This window comes from Oncorhynchus mykiss, chromosome 12, assembly GCF_013265735.2.
Source record: "Oncorhynchus mykiss isolate Arlee chromosome 12, USDA_OmykA_1.1, whole genome shotgun sequence".
NCBI classification, from domain to species: domain Eukaryota; kingdom Metazoa; phylum Chordata; class Actinopteri; order Salmoniformes; family Salmonidae; genus Oncorhynchus; species Oncorhynchus mykiss.
In genome coordinates, this window is record NC_048576.1 from 51,635,846 (window position 1) to 51,654,648 (window position 18,803).

General features: G+C 42.2%; 1 protein-coding gene across 4 annotated transcripts in view; it reads right to left on the minus strand.

Annotated features, from left to right (window-relative positions):
- The window catches only part of LOC110537747 (SH3 and PX domain-containing protein 2B), an 84,723-nt gene that overhangs the window by 45,661 nt on the left and 20,259 nt on the right, over window positions 1-18,803 (minus strand). For all 4 annotated transcript variants that reach the window (XM_036937766.1, XM_036937764.1, XM_036937765.1 and 1 more), the window contains exon 3: window positions 13,150-13,225. In XM_036937766.1, the coding sequence (XP_036793661.1) occupies window positions 13,150-13,225 (76 nt within the window). The remainder of the gene's footprint in view (window positions 1-13,149; window positions 13,226-18,803) is intronic.

An 18,803-nucleotide genomic window follows, 5' to 3' on the forward strand; every position in this document is an offset into this window, starting at 1 on the left:
TAACCTCCAAACGAGCTTCAACGCCATACAACACTCCTTCCGTGGCCTCCAACTGCTCTTAAACGCTAGTAAAACCAAATGCATGCTTTTCAACCGTTCGCTGCCTGCACCCGCACGCCCGACTAGCATCACCACCCTGGATGGTTCCGACCTAGAATATGTGGACATCTATAAGTACCTAGGTGTCTGGCTATACTGTAAACTCTCCTTCCAGACTCATATCAAACATCTCCAATCTAAAATAAAATCTAGAGTCGGCTTTCTATTCCGCAACAAAGCCTCCTTCACTCACGCCGCCAAACTTACCCTAGTAAAACTGACTATCCTACCGATCCTCGACTTCGGCGATGTCATCTACAAAATAGCTTCCAATACTCTACTCAGCAAACTGGATGCAGTTTATCACAGTGCCATCCGTTTTGTTACTAAAGCACCTTATACCACCCACCACTGCGACCTGTATGCTCTAGTCGGCTGGCCCTCGCTACATATTCGTCACCAGACCCACTGGCTCCAGGTCATCTACAAGTCTATGCTAGGTAAAGCTCTGCCTTATCTCAGTTCACTGGTCACGATGGCAACACCCACCCGTAGCACGCACTCCAGAAGGTGTATCTCACTGATCATCCCTAAAGCCAATACCTCATTTGGCCGCCATTCGTTCCAGTTCTCTGCTGCCTGTGACTGGAACGAATTGCAAAAATCGCTGAAGTTGGAGACTTTTATCTCCCTCACCAACTTCAAACATCTGCTATCTGAGCAGCTAACCGATCGCTGCAGCTGTACATAGTCTATCGGTAAATAGCCCACCCAATTTACCTACCTCATCCCCATACTGTTTATATTGATTTACTTTTCTGCTCTTTTGCACACCAGTATCTCTACCTGTACATGACCATCTGATCATTTATCTCTTCAGTGTTAATCTGCAAAATTGTAATTATTCGCCTACCTCCTCATGCCTTTTGCACACAATGTATATAGACTCTCTTTTTTTTCTACTGTGTTATTGACATGTTAATTGTTTACTCCATGTGTAACTCTGTGTTGTCTGTTAACACTGCTATGCTTTATCTTGGCCAGGTCGCAGTTGTAAATGAGAACTTGTTCTCAACTAGCCTACCTGGTTAAATAAAGGTTAAATAAAAAATACAATTGGGATGAGGTCGGGTGATTGTGGAGGCCAGGTCATCTGATGCAGCACTCCATCACTCTCCTTCTTGGTCAAATAGCCCTTACACAGCCTGGAGGTGTGTTTTGGGTCATTGTCCTGTTGGAAAAACAAATGATAGTCCCACTAAGCGCAAACCAGATGGGATGGCGTATCGCTGCAGAATGCTGTGGTAGCCATGTTGGTTAAGTGTGCCTTGAATTCTAAATAAATCACTGACAGTGTCACCAGAAAAGCACCCCCACACCATCACACCACCACCTCCATGCTTCACGGTGGGAACCACACATACGGAGATCAGCCGTTCACCTACTCTGCGTCTCACAAAGACACGGTGAACCAAAAATCTCATGTAGTTTCATCAGACCAGAGAATCTTGTTTCTCATGGCCTGAGTCATTTAGGTGGGCTGTCATGTGCCTTTTACTGAGGAGTGGTTTTGTTCTGGCCACTCTACCATAATGGTAGAGTTCTGGCCACTCTACCATAAAGACCTGATTGGTGGAGTGCTGCAGAGATGGTTGTCCTTCCATCTCCAAAGAGGAACTATGGAGCTCTGTCAGAGTGACCATCGGGTTCATGGTCTGCTCCTTGACCAAGGACCTTCTCCCCCGATTGCTAAGTTTGGCTGGGCGGCCAGCTCAAGGAAGAGTCTTGGTGGTTCCAAACCTCTTCCATTTAAGAATGATGGAGGCCACTGTGTTCTTGGGGAACCTTCAATGCTGCAGAAATGTTTTGGTACCCTTCCTCAGATCTGTGCTTCCACACAATCCTGTCTCAGAGCTCTACGGACAATTATTTTGACCTAATGGCTTGGTTTTTGCTCTGACATGCACTGTCAACTGTGGGACCATTAACTAGACAGGTGTTTGCTTTTCCAAATCATGTCAAATATATTGAATTTACTCCAAGTTGTAAAAATATATCTCAAGGATGATCAATGGAAACAGGATGCACCTAAGCTCAATTGAGTCTCATAGCAAATGGTCTGAATATTTACGTAAATAAGGTATGTGTTTTTATTTTTAATACATTTTCAAAACTTTCTAAACCTGTTTTCACTTTGTCATTATGGGGTATTGTGTGTACATGAGGGGGGGGAAATTATTTCAGTGGAAAAAGGGGTCTGAATACTTTCCGAATGCACTGTACATACATGTGCGCGCGCTTGCACACACGTACCATACGTATGTGGGCATCCCTTCTAATTAGTGCTTTTGGTTATTTCAGCCACATCTGTTGCTGACGAGTGTATAAAATAGAGACGACGGCTCATAATAATGGCTGGAATGGAGTAATTGGAATGGTATCAAACACAAAAGATGTGGTTTCCATCTGGCTGATAGCACACCATTGACATCAGCTACAGGCACCCCCCCCCCCCCCCCCCCCCCATCTTCTCTCCTCTTAAAGGTGTGAATTATATTTTCTCTACTTTGGCTTGCTGACAGTCCAGACACTTTCCCAGAACAGTTTATTAAAACTGAGTCAGGAGACTTGAAAGTTGACCACTATTCTCACTCTCAGTCCTCAAATAGAAAGCTTTCTTGACACTTTTCCAAGTTCTCTGGGGTCAAGGGGAAAATCGACTCAACACTGCCCTCTTTGTATGTTCCACATGATCATGGGTGCATTCGATGAACGGTCTATTTTTAGGGCAAAATAAAATGGCTGTTACAGTTCAGAGTCAAGGCTGGGCCAGATAGGCAGACTTCATGGCAAATCTGTGACGGCTAGTGAGGTATAAAACAACTTTTATTGCCCAGAGAGCAACTTATCTCAAGTCCTCTACTCAACATAATACCTACCCAGGGTAGCCACAGGAAACTGTCATGTGAAATAGTGTCTTTTAAAAATGTGTTGTTGGCAACAACATATTATACGAATTTGGCCAAGGGGTCTGTAGAACAAGTTTAGAGGGTACAATACAATGTAATATTGTTAATCTACACTAGAGGCTACCCTTAGATGCACAATCCCCCCCCCCCAAACAATGTTGCACTAATTTAAGCTTTAACTGCTAAATTGTCTTGCTGTCCCATGGCAAAATGTGTAGAATTGAGACATTACCAATGAACTGCAAAATTCTCTGACACGAAGACTAGGACTTTTCTTTTCTTTTAATATTCTTTCCCAAGGCCTGAGACTTGGTTAGTCCGGCCACGCGCTGCAGCAGTCACAGTGTAACTCCTTGTATGCTATTTTTAAATCACACACAAGTCAGAGTTGTGTTATGATTTTAAGTGGGTTCCTGATGAATTTGCTATCACAAAAGGGGTCCCGAGTCGCAAAAAGCTTGTGAACCCCTGGGCTAATGAATTGCGTTTGGGGCTGAGTGCTGGAAAGAGGCATGTCTGTGGAGAGGGTAGATGGTATGTGTGTTAAGTAATTACAGGGGTTCCAGATGCTGACTGATAACATACAGCCACTTCCCATATTGCTGTAGAATGGCCTGCTTTGTTTACCGGTAAACAGCACTTAAGTACAAAATACTTTGTTATTCTCTTTAGGGGAGGCATGACCAAATGACATAGGCTACACAAGTGTTACATAAATATAGGTTCTTAATAGAGACAATTTATGCAGTTCCATGGAATTATTCAGTTCCATGGCGCCATTTGTGTAGCTGATATTTTGAAGTTAAGAGCAAATTTGCCTTGGCTCCTGGTATGAATAAATTAAGCTGTGTGGAAGCTGACATAGCTCCGTGGTGTGACAGTCACTGAGGTCGTCAGACAGCCTGGATATACAAACATTCATCATTAAATCCTCTGTCAACATTGATTCAATTGATCTCATTCACAACATTGAAGAGTCGACTGCTGACTTGTATGCCGAATCATAACCACGGTGAGGGGGCGGGGCGGGGGGGGGGAGAACACTAAGCAGACATTTTGTAGATGCCACAGAATGACTTTTCTGATCCTAAGAGGCCAAAGAAGTGAAAACAAAATGAGAGGCCTTGAAGTAAAAACTAAGTCCTGACAGGAAAACCACTTCCGTGTCTTGTTGGTTTGGTCTGAGTCGACCAGATTTGCCATTTGTTCTGCAACTGTTTCCCTGACCATGTAGTCGTGAGTGCAGACAGAACTTTGCTGTGCAAATCGGGCCATGCATGCCACAGTTCTCAAAGAGCAGCAGAAGTTAATCCGAGGCTACTAGACCCTGCTGGAAGGCTTCGCATAGCAGGTTGTCAAAGACTAACAGAATGTCTTTCCGGTCCCGTTCTGAAAGACGAGTGTGCGGAGAGGGGAGGATTTAGACATAGGAGTTCAAATGGGAACCACCTGAAATAATTTTGACCTGCCCACTTCAATGACATTTCATTCAAGGGAGACCAACGACTCAAAACAGCAGGCCTAGATGTTGATGTGATGCGGCATACGATAACCATTCCAATGTCGGCACCGTTCATTGTTGGGAAAAATAAGAAATTCTACATTTTAGTTTTGGAACATTTTTGAATACTTTAAACCAGGAATCCTCAACTAGATTCAGCCACAGGCAGATATGTTCTTGAGCAGATGGTCAGGGGCCGAATCTTTAAGTTTTTGTTAATACATTTGCAAAAATGCCCCAAAACTAGTTTTCGCTTTGTCATTATGGAATATTGTGTGTAGATTGCTGAAGAAATTGATTGACTTAATCCATTTTAGAATAAGGATTTAATGTAACAACATTTGGAAAAAAGTCAAGCGATCAGAATATTTTCCGACAGCACTGCAATAACATTTAATTTGTAGACCGCAAATCTGATATATTTGACTAAAACAATTTCAAACCTTGCTTACATTTGTATACAGTCACATACTGTAGATATGTGTGGGTATACTGTGGAACAGATTTCCTACATTAAAATCATGCTGGTGTTATTAGTCTTATGTCCAACAACTAATAAATGTTATGTTTTGCTTAGCACTTGGGTGGCCAAATTCAACCCGTAGGATGCCAGTTGCGGAACCCTGCTTTAAACCATTTATTAATGTACACTGAACAAAAATATAAATTCAACAATTTCAAAGATATATGGAAATCAGTAATTTAAATTAATTAATTACGCCCTAATCTATAGATTTCACATCACTGGTAATGAAGATATGCATCTGGTCGCAGACATGCAAAAGTAGGGGAGTGATTCAGAAAACCAGTCAGTGTCTGGCGTGACCACCATTTGCCTAATGCAGTGTGACACATCTCCTTCACAGAGTTCATCAGGCTGTTGATGGTGTAATGTTGTCCCACTCTTCAATGGCTGCAAAATTACTGGATATTGGCGGAAACTGGAACATGCTGCCATACAAGTTGATACAGAGCATCCCAAACATGCTCAATGGGTGACCTGTCTGGTGAGCATGCAGGCCAATGAAGAACTGGGACATTTTCAGCTTCCAGGAATTGTGTACAGATCCTTGAGACATGGGGCCGTGAATTAACATGATGAAACATGAGGTGATGGCGGCAGATGAATGGCACGACAATGGGCCTGAGGATCTCATCATGGCATCTCTGTGCATTAAAATTAGCATTGATAAATGCAATTCTGTTCACTCTCCGTAGCTTATGCCTCCACATACCATACCTGCCACCATGGGGCACTCCGTTCACAACGTCAACAAACCGCTCGCCCACACAATGCCTTACACGCCATCTGCCTGGTACAGTTGAAACTGGGAGTCATCTGTGATGAACACACTTCTCCGGTGTGCCAGTGGCCATCGAATGTGAGCATTTGCCCACTGAAGTTGTTTATAATGCTGGACTGTAGTCAGGTCAAGACCCTGGAGAGGATGACGAGCATGCAGATGAGCTTCCCTCGTGTGGTTTCTGACAGTTTTGTGCAGAAATTCCTCAGTTGTGCAAACCCAGTTTCATCAGCTGTCGGTCTCAAACCTTCCCGCAGGTGAAGCAGCTGGATGTGGAGGTTCTGGGCTGGCGTGGTTACATGTGGTTGTGAGGCCGGTTGGACATACCACTAAGTTCTCTAAAACTACATTGGATGCGGCTTATGGTAGAGAATTTAACAAAAAATTATCTGGCAACAGCTCTGGTGGACATTCCTGCAGTCAGCGTGCCAATTACACACTCCTTCAACTTGAGACATCTGTGGTATTGTGCTGTGACACAACTGCACATTTTGTGGGATTTTATTATCCACACCACAAAGTGCACCTGTGTAATGATCATGCTGTTTAATCAGCGTCTTGATATGCCACACCTGTCCCGTGGATGGATTATCTTGGTGAAGGAGAAATGCTTACTAACAAGGATGTAAGCACATTTTTTGAGCGAAATAAGCTTCCCGTGCGTATAGAACATGTCTGGGCCCTTTTCAGCTCATGAAACATTGGACCAAAACTTTACATGTTGCGTTTTATACACTGCTCAAAAAAAGGGGACACTAAAATAACACATCTTAGGTCTGAATGAATGAAATATTCTTATTTAATACGTTTTTCTTTACATAGTTGAATGTGCTGACAACAAAATCACAAAAATTATCAATGGAAATCAAATTTACCAACTTAAAACAAGTCAAAATGAGGCTCAGTAGTGTGTGTGGCCTTCACGTGCCTGTATGACCTCCCTACAACGCCTGGGCATGCTCCTGATAAGGTGGCGGATGGTCTCCTGAGGGATCTCCTCCCAGACCTGGACTAAAGCATCAGCCAACTCCTGGACAGTCTGTGGTGCAACGTGGCGTTGGTGGATGGAGCGAGACATGATGTCCCAGATGTGCTCAATTGGATTCAGGTCTGGGGAACGGGCGGGCCAGTCCATAGCATCAATGCCTTCCTCTTACAGGAACTGCTGACACACTCCAGCCACATGAGGTCTAGCATTGTCTTGCATTAGGAGGAACCCAGGGCCTACCGCACCAGCATATGGTCTCACAAGGGGTCTGATTATTTCATCTCGGTACCTAATGGCAGTCAAGCTACCTCTGGCGAGCACATGGAGGGCTGTGCTTCCCCCCAAAGAAATGCCACCCTACACCATGACTGACCCACCGCAAAACCGGTCATGCTGGAGGATGTTGCAGGCAGCAGAACGTTCTCCACGGCGTCTCCAGACTGTCACGTCTGTCACATGTGCTCAGTGTGAACCTGTTTTCATCTGTGAAGAGCACAGGGCGCCAGTGGCGAATTTGCCAATCTTGGTGTTCTCTGGCAAATGACAAACGTCCTGCACGGTGTTGGGCTGTAAGCACAACCCCCACCTGTGGACGTCGGGCCCTCATACCACCCTCATGGAGTCTGTTTCTGACCGTTTGAGCAGACAAATACACATTTGTGGCCTGCTGGAGGTCATTTTGCAGGGCTCTGGCAGTGCTCCTCCTGCTCCTCCTTGCACAAAGGTGGAGGTAGCGGTCCTGCTGCTGGGTTGTTGCCCTCCTATGGCCTCCTCCACGTCTCCTGATATACTGGCCTGTCTCCTGGTAGCGCCTCCATGCCCTGGACACTACGCTGACAGACACAGCAAACCTTGCCACAGCTCGCATTGATGTGCCATCCTGGATGAGCTGCACTACCTGAGCCACTTGTGTGGGTTGTAGACTCCGTCTCATGCTACCACTAGAGTGAAAGCACCGCCAGCATTCAAAAGTGACCAAAACATCAGCCAGGAAGCATAGGAACTGAGAAGTGGTCTGTGGTTATCACCTGCAGAACCACTCCTTTATTGAGGGTGTCTTGCTAATTGCCTATAATTTCCACTTGTTGTCTATTCCATTTGCACAACAGCATGTGAAATGTATTGTCAATCAGTGTTGCTTCCTAAGTGGCAGTTTGATTTCACAGAAGTGTGATTGACTTGGAGTTACATTGTGTTGTTTAAGTGTTCCCTTTATTTTTTTGAGCAGTGTATTTCTGTTCAGTAAAAAAATATTTTATGATTACTACAGGGAAATGGTTCATTTCCAAGGTTGACATGTTAGCTAGCATGACCAATCCAATGCGAAAACACTAGCTCAAACTTCCTCGTGTGAGTGTTGCAGCTGACTTGGCCCACTCAAGATAACATGCTACGGATCAATGAAATCAGGCTGGTTATTTAGATTGTAAGTAGCAAGCAATCGATATCATCGTAAACTTGTTGGAAGCGAGGCAGCTTTGGTCATCTTTAGTCCTTTTTTGAGCCACATTCCATTTCTTGCGATGCCTTTTCCATTTGCCTTCATTCACCTCAAATATGTAATAGTATTAGATAGGTGTTGATGAAATGTCTACCAATACTTACACTAATCCACTGCTTTTAAATCGTTGAGGGGGTGAGAATTCAAATTGGGCTCATGTCATCCAATAGTAGCCTAGTGCATGAAGTCTTCCAGTTCCTGCTTTCTCAGTCATCAATCATCTTTGAAGCTGATATAAACTGACTTCTCATATAAATAGCAATGTTTGATTTAGCTAGCTAATACACTCTGAATTACCAGCAATCAATTATTATTTTATGAGTGGTCCCAATGATGGTCAACAATAGTGAGGAATCCAATTATATATCCTCGTCATGGAGAGATCATCTTCAAATAGAATTAAGGTAAGCTAGCTAAGTACACAACTGCATTAGTTAGCCAGACTTTATAGAGATCAGACTACCTGCATCTACTTTGTATTTGTTCAAGATAGGTCAATGTTAGTGTTGTGGGAGTGACAGGCTTGCAGTTTGACGAAAAGCTCCTAGCTGGCCTAAATGTTTCACTGACTAGGTTATTATTCCAGCAATATAGCATCCTGCAGGGATCGGTCCCTGGATGGGAGAACATATGTAGCTGGAAGTGGTGAAAATAATCATGTGAAAAAAAATATTTAAAAAAATAATGGAGAGTTCTATTATGCTTTTTTTTTTATTTGAGGGGTGACGTGAGAAATTAATGTGAAACACCAATCCATGGTGTCAAAATTTTAAAGTGAATTTTTCATGATTTTTTAAAAGTTATTTGTTTGTTGTAAAGGCTGACAAACACAGCGAGAAATACAGTGGACTTTAATAATCACAATCAATTAGCTAAAATTATGGAATTGTCAGTAAACTTTTAGGAATGATGACCTAGGTAGTTTGTGTGTTTAAAAATCTACTTGTGTTTGTCAGAATAAAATCAATTTACCTCAAAATGGGGTAAATCCTTCGTGCCCACTGCCATCTAGGCCTTCAACAAGATCAGGTCGCAATTAACACATGACACTACTACCCAGTAAATTGATTTGCTCTTTTACACACTGGTACTGTACTATTTTACTTACCTCTCTACATAGCTACAGTGCATTAGGAAAGTATTCAGACCCCTTGACTTTTTCCACATTTTGTTACGGTACAGCCTTATTCTAAAATTGATTTTTTTAAATGTAAAAATCCTCATCAATCTTCACACAATACCCCATAATCACAAAGGGAAAACAGGTTTTTAGAAATGTTTGCTAATGTATTACAAATAAAAAAACACCTTATTTGCATGAGTATTCAGACCCTTTGCTATGAGACTCGAAAATAAGCTCTGGCGCATCCTGTTTCCATTGATCATCCATGAGATGTTTCTACAACTTGATTGGAGTCTAACTGTGGTAAATTCAATTGATTTGGTCCCACAGTTGACAGTACATGTCAGAGAAAAAACCAAGCCATGAGGTCGAAGGAAATGTCCGTAGGGCACTGGGACAGGATTGTGTCGAAGCACAGATCTGGGGAAGGGTATCAAAACCCGTTTTTCTCCCCAATTTCATGGTATCCAATTGGTAGTTACAGTCTTGTCTCATCGCTGCAACTCCCGTACCGACTCGGGAGAGGTAAAGGTCGAGAGCCATGCGTGTGGCACAGCTAGCAACTGCGATGCAGTGCCTTAGTGTTCTCTGGCTAGTGTATCAACACACCCAGTCACTACAAAGATACAGGTGTCCTTCCTAACTCAGTTGCTGAAGAGGAAGGAAATTGCTTGGAGGCCAATTGTGACTTTAAAACAGTTTAGTTTAATGTCTGCAATAGGAGAAAACAACTGAGGATGAATCAACATTGTAGTTACTCCACAATAATGATCTAATGGACAGAGTTAAAGGAAGCCTGTACAGAATGAAAATATTCCAAAACATGTATCCTGTTTGTAATAAGGCACTAAAGTAATACTACAAAAAATGTGGCAATTTTTTCCAGAATTCAAAGTTTTATGTTTGTGGCAAATCCAAAACAACACATTAATGAGTACCAAGAAGACAATGAATGTTCCTGAGTAGTTGAGTAACAGTTTTGACTTAAATCTATCGCAAGACCTGAAAATAGTTGTTTAGCAATATGACAGAGCTTGAAGAATTTGGAAAATAAAATAATGGGCAAATGTTGCACAATCCAGCTCTTGTAGACTTACCCAGAAATATTCACAGTTGTAATTGCTGCAATGGTGCTTCTACAAAGTATTGACTCAAGCTTGTAAATACTTATGCAATTGAGATTTACGTATTTCATTTTAAATATATTTGCAAAAATGTCTTAAATTTTTGACTTACTTATTATGGGGTTGTGTATGTGTGTGTGGATGGGTGAGAAAAAATATATACAATTGAAGTCAGACGTTTACATACACTTAGGTTTGAGTCATTAAATCTCCTTTTTCAACCACTTCACACATTTCTTGTTAACAAAACTATAGTTTTGGCAAGTCAGTTAGGATGTCTACTTGACCGAAGTTAAACAATTTAAAGGCAATGCTACCAAATAATAATTGAGTGTATGTAAACTTCTGACCCACTGGGAATGTGATGAAAGAAATAAAGATGAAATAAATCATTCTCTTTACTATTTTTTTGACAGTTCACATTCTTAAAATAAAGTGGTGATCCTAACTGACCAAAAACAGGGAATTTTTACTTGGATTAAATGTCAGGAATTGTGAAAAACTGAGTTTAAATGTATTTGGCTAAGGTGTATGTAAACTTCCGACTTCAACTGTATATTTAATCAATTTTGAATTCAGGCTGTAATACAACCAAGTGGTATAAGTCGAGGGGTATGCATACTTTCTGAAGGCACTGTAATGCACATTTTCACCAGCAGTTGCTGTTTAAAAAATAAATAGTGACAATCAAGCTTGAGTGTTGGTGTTTCTCTCATGCCTCAATGGAATTAGAATAAAATAATCTTTGAATCATTTTCTCACTTTAAAAGCTCAACTTGGTTTCTAATGTAAACATACTGCATTTCAGTGATTTAAACAGCTCTGGATTGGGGACAATTTTGTAGTTTTCAGAACAATGAGAAGTTGGAAAAAAATCTATCCACCATGTGACTGGTTTTCCCAGGTCGCCACAGATGTACTCTGTGTGACTGGAACTAGTGGGAGTTTATTACAGAGAACGAAACTAAACGTGGTTAAGAGTACTCGGAATTCATATATTTATAACAGTATATTAATCAACGTGGGAGTAATATGGTCTAGTATCCCTGGTCTGTGTTGTTCCCTCTTACGCTGTTATCCTCTCTCGTTCTCTCTCTCCTTTCAGAGTTTATTAAACAAACACAGCTGAGCACCTGATGTCCCTTGACCCTGTGTGCGACCCCCTCAATGAGTTCCAGACCGACAGCTCACCTAGTACCTTGCTACCATCCACACACACCCCCTTACCAAACCCAGCAGGGGAGGGGCCAGTGGTAGGGCTTTTTCGAGGCGAGGCCTTCACACCTAAACCTCACATGGATAACTCGCATGAGACACGAAAGGCTTTGTTTCAAGAGTTGCTAATAAGTGAGCCAAGTGTTAATTCAATCTGTCACCTAGTGCTTAAAGTGTTTGATGGAGAGTATTGGAGGAACTAAAATGAGTAGCAATTTACTTTGCCAATCAGTTTATAGACAAAAACAAAACTGTGCTCATGAGGGGTGTGGATTCCATTGGTGTATTGCACAGAGTGCAATGTAGCAGCTCATACTTTAATGTAGCAGCTCGTACTTTAATGTAGCAGCTCGTACTTTAATGTAGCAGCTCGTACTTTAATGTAGCAGCTCGTACTTTAATGTAGCAGCTCGTACTTTAATGTAGCAGCTCGTACTTTAATGTAGCAGCTCGTACTTTAATGTAGCAGCTCATACTTTCTTAATTCTCTTAACTCTGCTGCTTTGTTGATTTGGATGCTTAGGCATAATGACACCTGTTAGAAAGTGAACTCTGTGTATCCTTCCAAGTCCCATTTCACAGTATACATGGTGATATAATTGCTTGGGCACATCACCAAATCAATACATCTTGGTTGAGTGTGTTACCCGTTTGACCTAGTCTACATTTCTAAACCTTAAAATCTAAATGATAGAAGACAGGAGAAGTAAATCAGAAGGTGTATTAGTTATGTTGCTCGTCTAAAGCAGTACTTACAAAAGTTTGTGTGAGATCTGTCTTGTAGCATGTGGATGGGTGTGGCCACCAAGTGTGCAGGTGACCATGGTCTGCTCATTAAGATGACACTCAATTACTAATTGGGGGGGGGGGGGGGGTTCCTCTCTAGTCGAGCTCTTTAAAAGTATTCTGTACATTTCTGTACTGTACAGGCTATAGTATCTAAACTGTAAAGTTGTTACTTTGCTAAGTGTTTATTGGCCTAGGTTGAAAAAATGTGTTCAATTACAAGTGTTTCTTGTCACCTGGTCTCTGTCAGGTTATAAATGCTCAGGTGTAGAGCTTCCTGGGGGGAGGAAGATGGCAGCCAGTCTCTGCATGGGTTAGTTAGGGTTTTTCTGAGCTCTAGTGGGCTAGTCAGACTGATCTTCAGTCATTTAAATTCATTTGACTTGCTTTTTTTTTATCCATTTATTTACTTTGAGCCAGGCATATTGTTGGATGATTTGTATGTTTTATAAAAAACCTACACCTGCTCCAAGCCTCGGACAACATTAGCCAGACAGCTCCAACCATCCAGGGCAAGTAAGGGGCCTACCATCCATCCATCCTTACAGCATCAAATGAGCTGGGAGTGTCAGCCATTAGCAGTGTGTTTTAACTCTTACCTGGTAGAAAAGGGATGATTCTGCGCTTGGGGTCTTTCTGCCCTCCTTCCACAGGGAACTTATCCAGAAGCTCCATCTGAAAACAGTGTGTCAACAACGCAGGGAGTTAAACACATGCTATCATACAAAACAACATCACTGCAGGGGGGGTTGTACATTTTGTACAATTCAGCAATTCCTAGAAGGACTGGCTTCGCCAATTATTAGAAATACACTCAACAGATGGCATTTCTCGATGGGGTAGCTAGGCTACATATGCTACGTGTCCTGGAGTCAAAGAGAACAACAGTGCTCCTAGATTAAAGAGGAATGTTCATTTCCTATTACATTAAATTTACGAGCCTAGAGTGGATTGTCAACTGGGGAGGGGGGGGGGGGGGGATTTCTTCACATTGTTTTGGAGAATAGACAGACCTCACAAATACTAGGTTTTTGTTTTACGTCTTCTACACAGAGAAGGGGCTGGTGGGGCTGGTGATGTCGACACTGTCTGTTTGGAGCATTCCGCTTCCTGCACTGGTGGAAAATTACTACTGGACCATCCCATCACAAGGCCCATGCAATAGGAAACACTGGTGGCGTCTTCTCCAAAGTACAGCTTGGATTTATAGATGGGCTTGTTTAGAAGGGCCTGTATTTGACTCACAGAGAGAAGGGGCCTTTTCTCTCGAACCTGTCTTACTAGTGGTCTTACTACAACTTAAAAGCCAGTAAAGTTGGGCCTCCCGAGTGGTGCAGCGGTCTAAGTGGACCTTCACCTACCTGTGCCACTAGAGATGCTGGTTCGAGTCCAGGCTCTGTCGCAGCAGGCCGTGACCGGGAGACCCATGGGGTGATGCACAATTAGCCCTGCGTCATCCCGGTTAGGGGAGGGTTTGGCCGGCAGGGATGTTCTTGTCCCATTGCGCACTAGCAACTCCTGTGGCAGGCCGGGCGCAATGCACGCTGACAAGGTCGTCAGGTGTACGGTGTTTCCTCCGACACATTTGTGCGGCTGGCATCTGGGTTAAGCAGGCATTGTGTCAAGAGGCAGTGTGGCTTGGCTGAGTTGTGTTTCGGGGGACGCGGGACTCTCGACCTTCACCTATCTCGAGTCCGTAAGGGAGTTGCAGCGATGGGACAAGACTAACAACCAATTGGATACCACGAAATTGGGGAGAAAAACGGGTAAAAAATAAATAAATAATACATAAAAAATGCCAGTAAAGGTATCCCTTGCAAGACTCGTGCAATAATGTTGCTATCACAGTCAGCACTATGGTTTTGGACCAGTAACAGCAGAGTTCTTGACCCCGTGTCCTGTCCTATGGGAATACGCAGTCTACACGCAGCTGCATAAATTAACTCCATGCAAAGCTATAGCCACACTGCAAATGGCTGTCAGTGAAAGGAACCATAAGTCTGTTGGTGGGTGAGGCCAGAGCAAACAGAGAAGAGTGAGCAGTGAAGAGGCTTGAGGTGAGAGAAAGGTTATGGTTGTGCTCCAATGCTGTGGATCCAAAGGGATGTTTGGCAAAGACATATGATGGGTGTCAAGGAGGTAAAGAACATTTTATTCGCAGAGTAAAAAGCACCTTCTATACCTTGTTAATTATCGTCACTGATCTTATCTTAAAGTACTCTAATGTTATATCCACACCTCTCTTGTGCCCATCTTCCTCTCATTATTGCAACCATGGTTAATCAACAGCCTACTGACCACACTAATTACATGAATGACTATCCACTTTACCATCATATTAAACCCTACCTGCTTGGAAGTCAAATACTCCTATTTTACTGTCAACCTTGTTACTTCCTGCACCTCCCGATTCAATATCCATAATTATCCTGTATCCTTTCCTATAATCTGCAACGCTTCATCTCTCCAGAAACTAATGCTCCACCTAATACTCCAAGGACTATTCAAATCACACCATGTGCTATATATTTCCCAATAAACAAGATTTAAACATGTTTATTAAGTTAATCATCTATTAAAGCTCTTCAAATAAAAATCCCTATGTAATGTACATCTTAATTTAGTTTTAACTAAATCATTCACCTCCATATTCCGATAGATCGACCCAATAATACCCACCCCATGAAATGAAAATGTACTGAGCTGTTTCTAATTAAACCCAACAAAAGCTACAGTATGAGAAGAACAGACTGGTGCATAAATAGGAGAAAAAGACAAGATCAGCAAGGAGCCAAGGACACCAGTCCTGTAAATGGCAATTAGGGAAGCGCTTGGTAAATCATACTTCCAACCACAGCATACCTTCCTCTGTGGAACAAAGAGAAAGCAGAGGAAAAAGACTTCTGAGTGACTACACTTGACGACTATCTGTCTGGCTAAAGAGGCAGATGCCTCATTTCACAGATCCTCCTTAGAGAGAGAGGGAGAGAGAAAATAATACCCCACACGCTGTAATTGTTCCCATGCGTCTAGCGGGGAGCCACACCCTGACTGACTCTGTCTCTCTTCACCATCGCTCCAACACCCTGTCTGTGGCCTGTAATCAGAGCTGCTGTCTCAGATGAGAAAAACCATCTGACTGAAGGGAATACAGAGCATTCGGAAAGTATTCAGACCCCTTGACTTTTCCCACATTTTGTTACATTACAGCCTTATTCTAAATTTGACAAAATTGTTTTTTCTCCCTCAATCTACACACAATACCTCATAATGACAAAGCAAAAACATGTTTGAAATATCACATTCACATAAGTATTCAGACCCTTTACTCAGCACTTTGTTGAAGCACCTTTGGCAGTGATTACAGTCTTCTTGGGTATGACGCTACAAGCTTGGCACACCTGTATTTGTGGAGTTTCTCCCCTTCTTCTCTGCAGATCCTCTCAAGCTCTGTCAGGTTGGATGGGGAGCGTTGCTGCACAGCTATTTTCAGGTCTCTCCAGAGATGTTTGATCGGGTTCAAGTCCGGGCTTTGGCTGGGCCACTCAAGGACATTGAGACTTGTCCTGAAGTCACTCCTGCATTGTCTTGGATGTGTGCTTAGTGTCGTTGTCCTGTTGGAAGGTGAACCATCGCTCCAGTCTGAGGTCTTGAGCAGGTTTTCATCAAAGATATCTCTGTACTTTGGTACCCTTCCCCAGATCTGTGCCTCGACACAATCCTGTCTCGGAGCTCTACGGACAATTCCTTCGACCTCATGGCTTGGTTTTTGCATTGTTAACTGTGGGACCTTATATAGACAGGTGTGTGCCTTTACAAATCATGTCCAATAAATTTTATTTACCACAGGTGGACTCCAATCAAGATGTAGAAGCATCTCAAGATGGTCAATGGAAACAGGATGCACCGAATCTCATAGAAAAGGGTCTGAATACTTATGCAAATAAGGTATTTCAGTTTTTTTTTTATATCAACGTGCATAAATTGTAAACTTGTTTTCTCTTTGTCATTATGGGGTATTATGTGTCGATTGATGATATGTATATATATTTTTAAATCCATTTTTAGAATTAAACTAACGTAACAAAATGTGGATAAAGGGGTCTGTATATTGTAGTCTCTGCTGCTGCAGACAGCCAGTTACATCATGTACACGTCACTCACATGAATGACTTGAGGATAGGTTTAAGGGTTCAAGCAACACAAGGGGACAAGGGGAGTTTTCTTGGCATTGGTACTGTTTATTTCAGTCAAAACAAAACAGTACTACATACTTTACGGATTACGGTGCAGATTGAAGAATTGAGAAAAACTAAGTTAGATCTAAAGAGTTTTTTTTATTACTCTGAATGAATGTATAAATGCCTACATTACCACGTGTAATGACAATAACATGAGAACTAACTTTGAGGGCAAACTAACTAATTCTGATGAAAAAGAGGGCTGTTAATGACTGTTAAGGAGTAAACAAGGATACCACAGCGAATGTGGCCCCAGGTGTGATGTATGCTGGGAGGTATGACATCACAGCCAGGGGAGTATAACAGGCATTCCTTTGTGGGTTATATTACTATACCTAACAGAATACAGGCCTACTAATTGGACAGAAAATTCTTGTTTGGTCAGAGAGTAAGTTCATTTGCGGCTGCCGGCTATCATTTGTCTGGTTCATATCCTCCTCTGTGACATCACACAGTCTCATCATAGCCTTCTGCTCTTCATCTGAGAGTGGGACATGAATGAATGGGACATGAATGAGTGTGTTCCATGCCTCCTCTGACAACCACATCTCTTTCTAGAATTTTAAACCGGCTCAACAGTAGACTACAATCTCCCTCTCACTCACTCTACCCCTCCCAACACACAACACCCCTCCTTACAAGCTCCAGCTATCACTCACCCACCCCTACTCATATCTTCATGCTAAAACTCTCTGATGTGGGCTATATCTCTCATTGAGAAATCTACTTTAGTGTGACACATACCAATGCTGAGCAGGGAGGGAGGACACAAGAGACCCAGAAGTTGTCAGAGAAGCATAGCAGAGAAGTTGATGTCATCAGCTTTTAGCTGATCAGAGAAGACTGGCTCCACAAGGCTTCCTTCAATCAAGATCATAAAGGGATGCTTCCATCTCCACAACCAATGTTGTTATTCCGATGGGGATATGAAAAAAAAACTACGTTGTCTTTGACAACAGCAGGAAACACCAAACTCACTAGCTCCATTATCAAACTTTTTTTGTGCCTTGCAAGGGTTCTGGAAAAATGCTGTTTAAAAGGAGTGAATCATGCTAAAAAGACCAACATGTGTTTTCAATCAGGGTTGTTGAAAACACTCCCCCCTAGCTGTTGAGAAACGTCAACGGACAGCACGCGAGGCAAGGAGACTTGGTTTAGACATGCATTTCCTGCCACTGCATCGGTCAGCCCTGTAAGCAATGTGCTGGCTCACCACATGGTTTACAAACTGCTGATTTTTTTGAAAGGGAGAAAATAAAATTCAAAAGGGAAAGCAGCAAACTAAACTCTCACATTTCAAGTCTGGCATAGTGACGGCTGGACGAACACTAGAAACCACTTCCAACGGTCATAAACAAAGGCAGGAGACACCAGTAAGCTAGCTTGGGGCAAAAATGTGGAGCAAAGCAAAGATACCACTCCCATCTCATTTGTCCTGTTGAAGTAAAAATTCCTCAAGGTTTAGTCTGTCTATGATAGATCAGCTTCACTGAGACAGACAATATAACATCATTTATAATATGTTGTATTTATTAATAATAATTGTCATCAAACATGAATGCATACATACAAAATGAAGTAATGGACCACAATTGCTACGTCAAGGAGAATAGAATACCCTATTGCAGGATTGCCTAACTGGCGGCCCGCGGGCAGAGGTGGGTTGTAACGCATTCCAGGTACTTAAGTCCACTGATGAATTAGTACTTTTCTAGTTACTCTCTGTGGGCTGTACTTGCCTTCTTACTCAAGCAATGTCTAAAGGAAATAACTTACTTTTTACTCTGTTACACTTTACCAAATCAATTCAGTTATTCAGCTAGATTGATAGTATTATATTGTCGCTGTCAATTGAAAACCTCCAAATGTTGTGTATTTTTTTCAATATACATGAATCGATACTATCAAATCAAATATTATTGGTCACATACACATGGCTATCAGATGTTATTGAGAGTGTAGTGAGTTTCTTGTGCTTCTAGTTCTGACAGTGCAGTAATATCTAACATGTA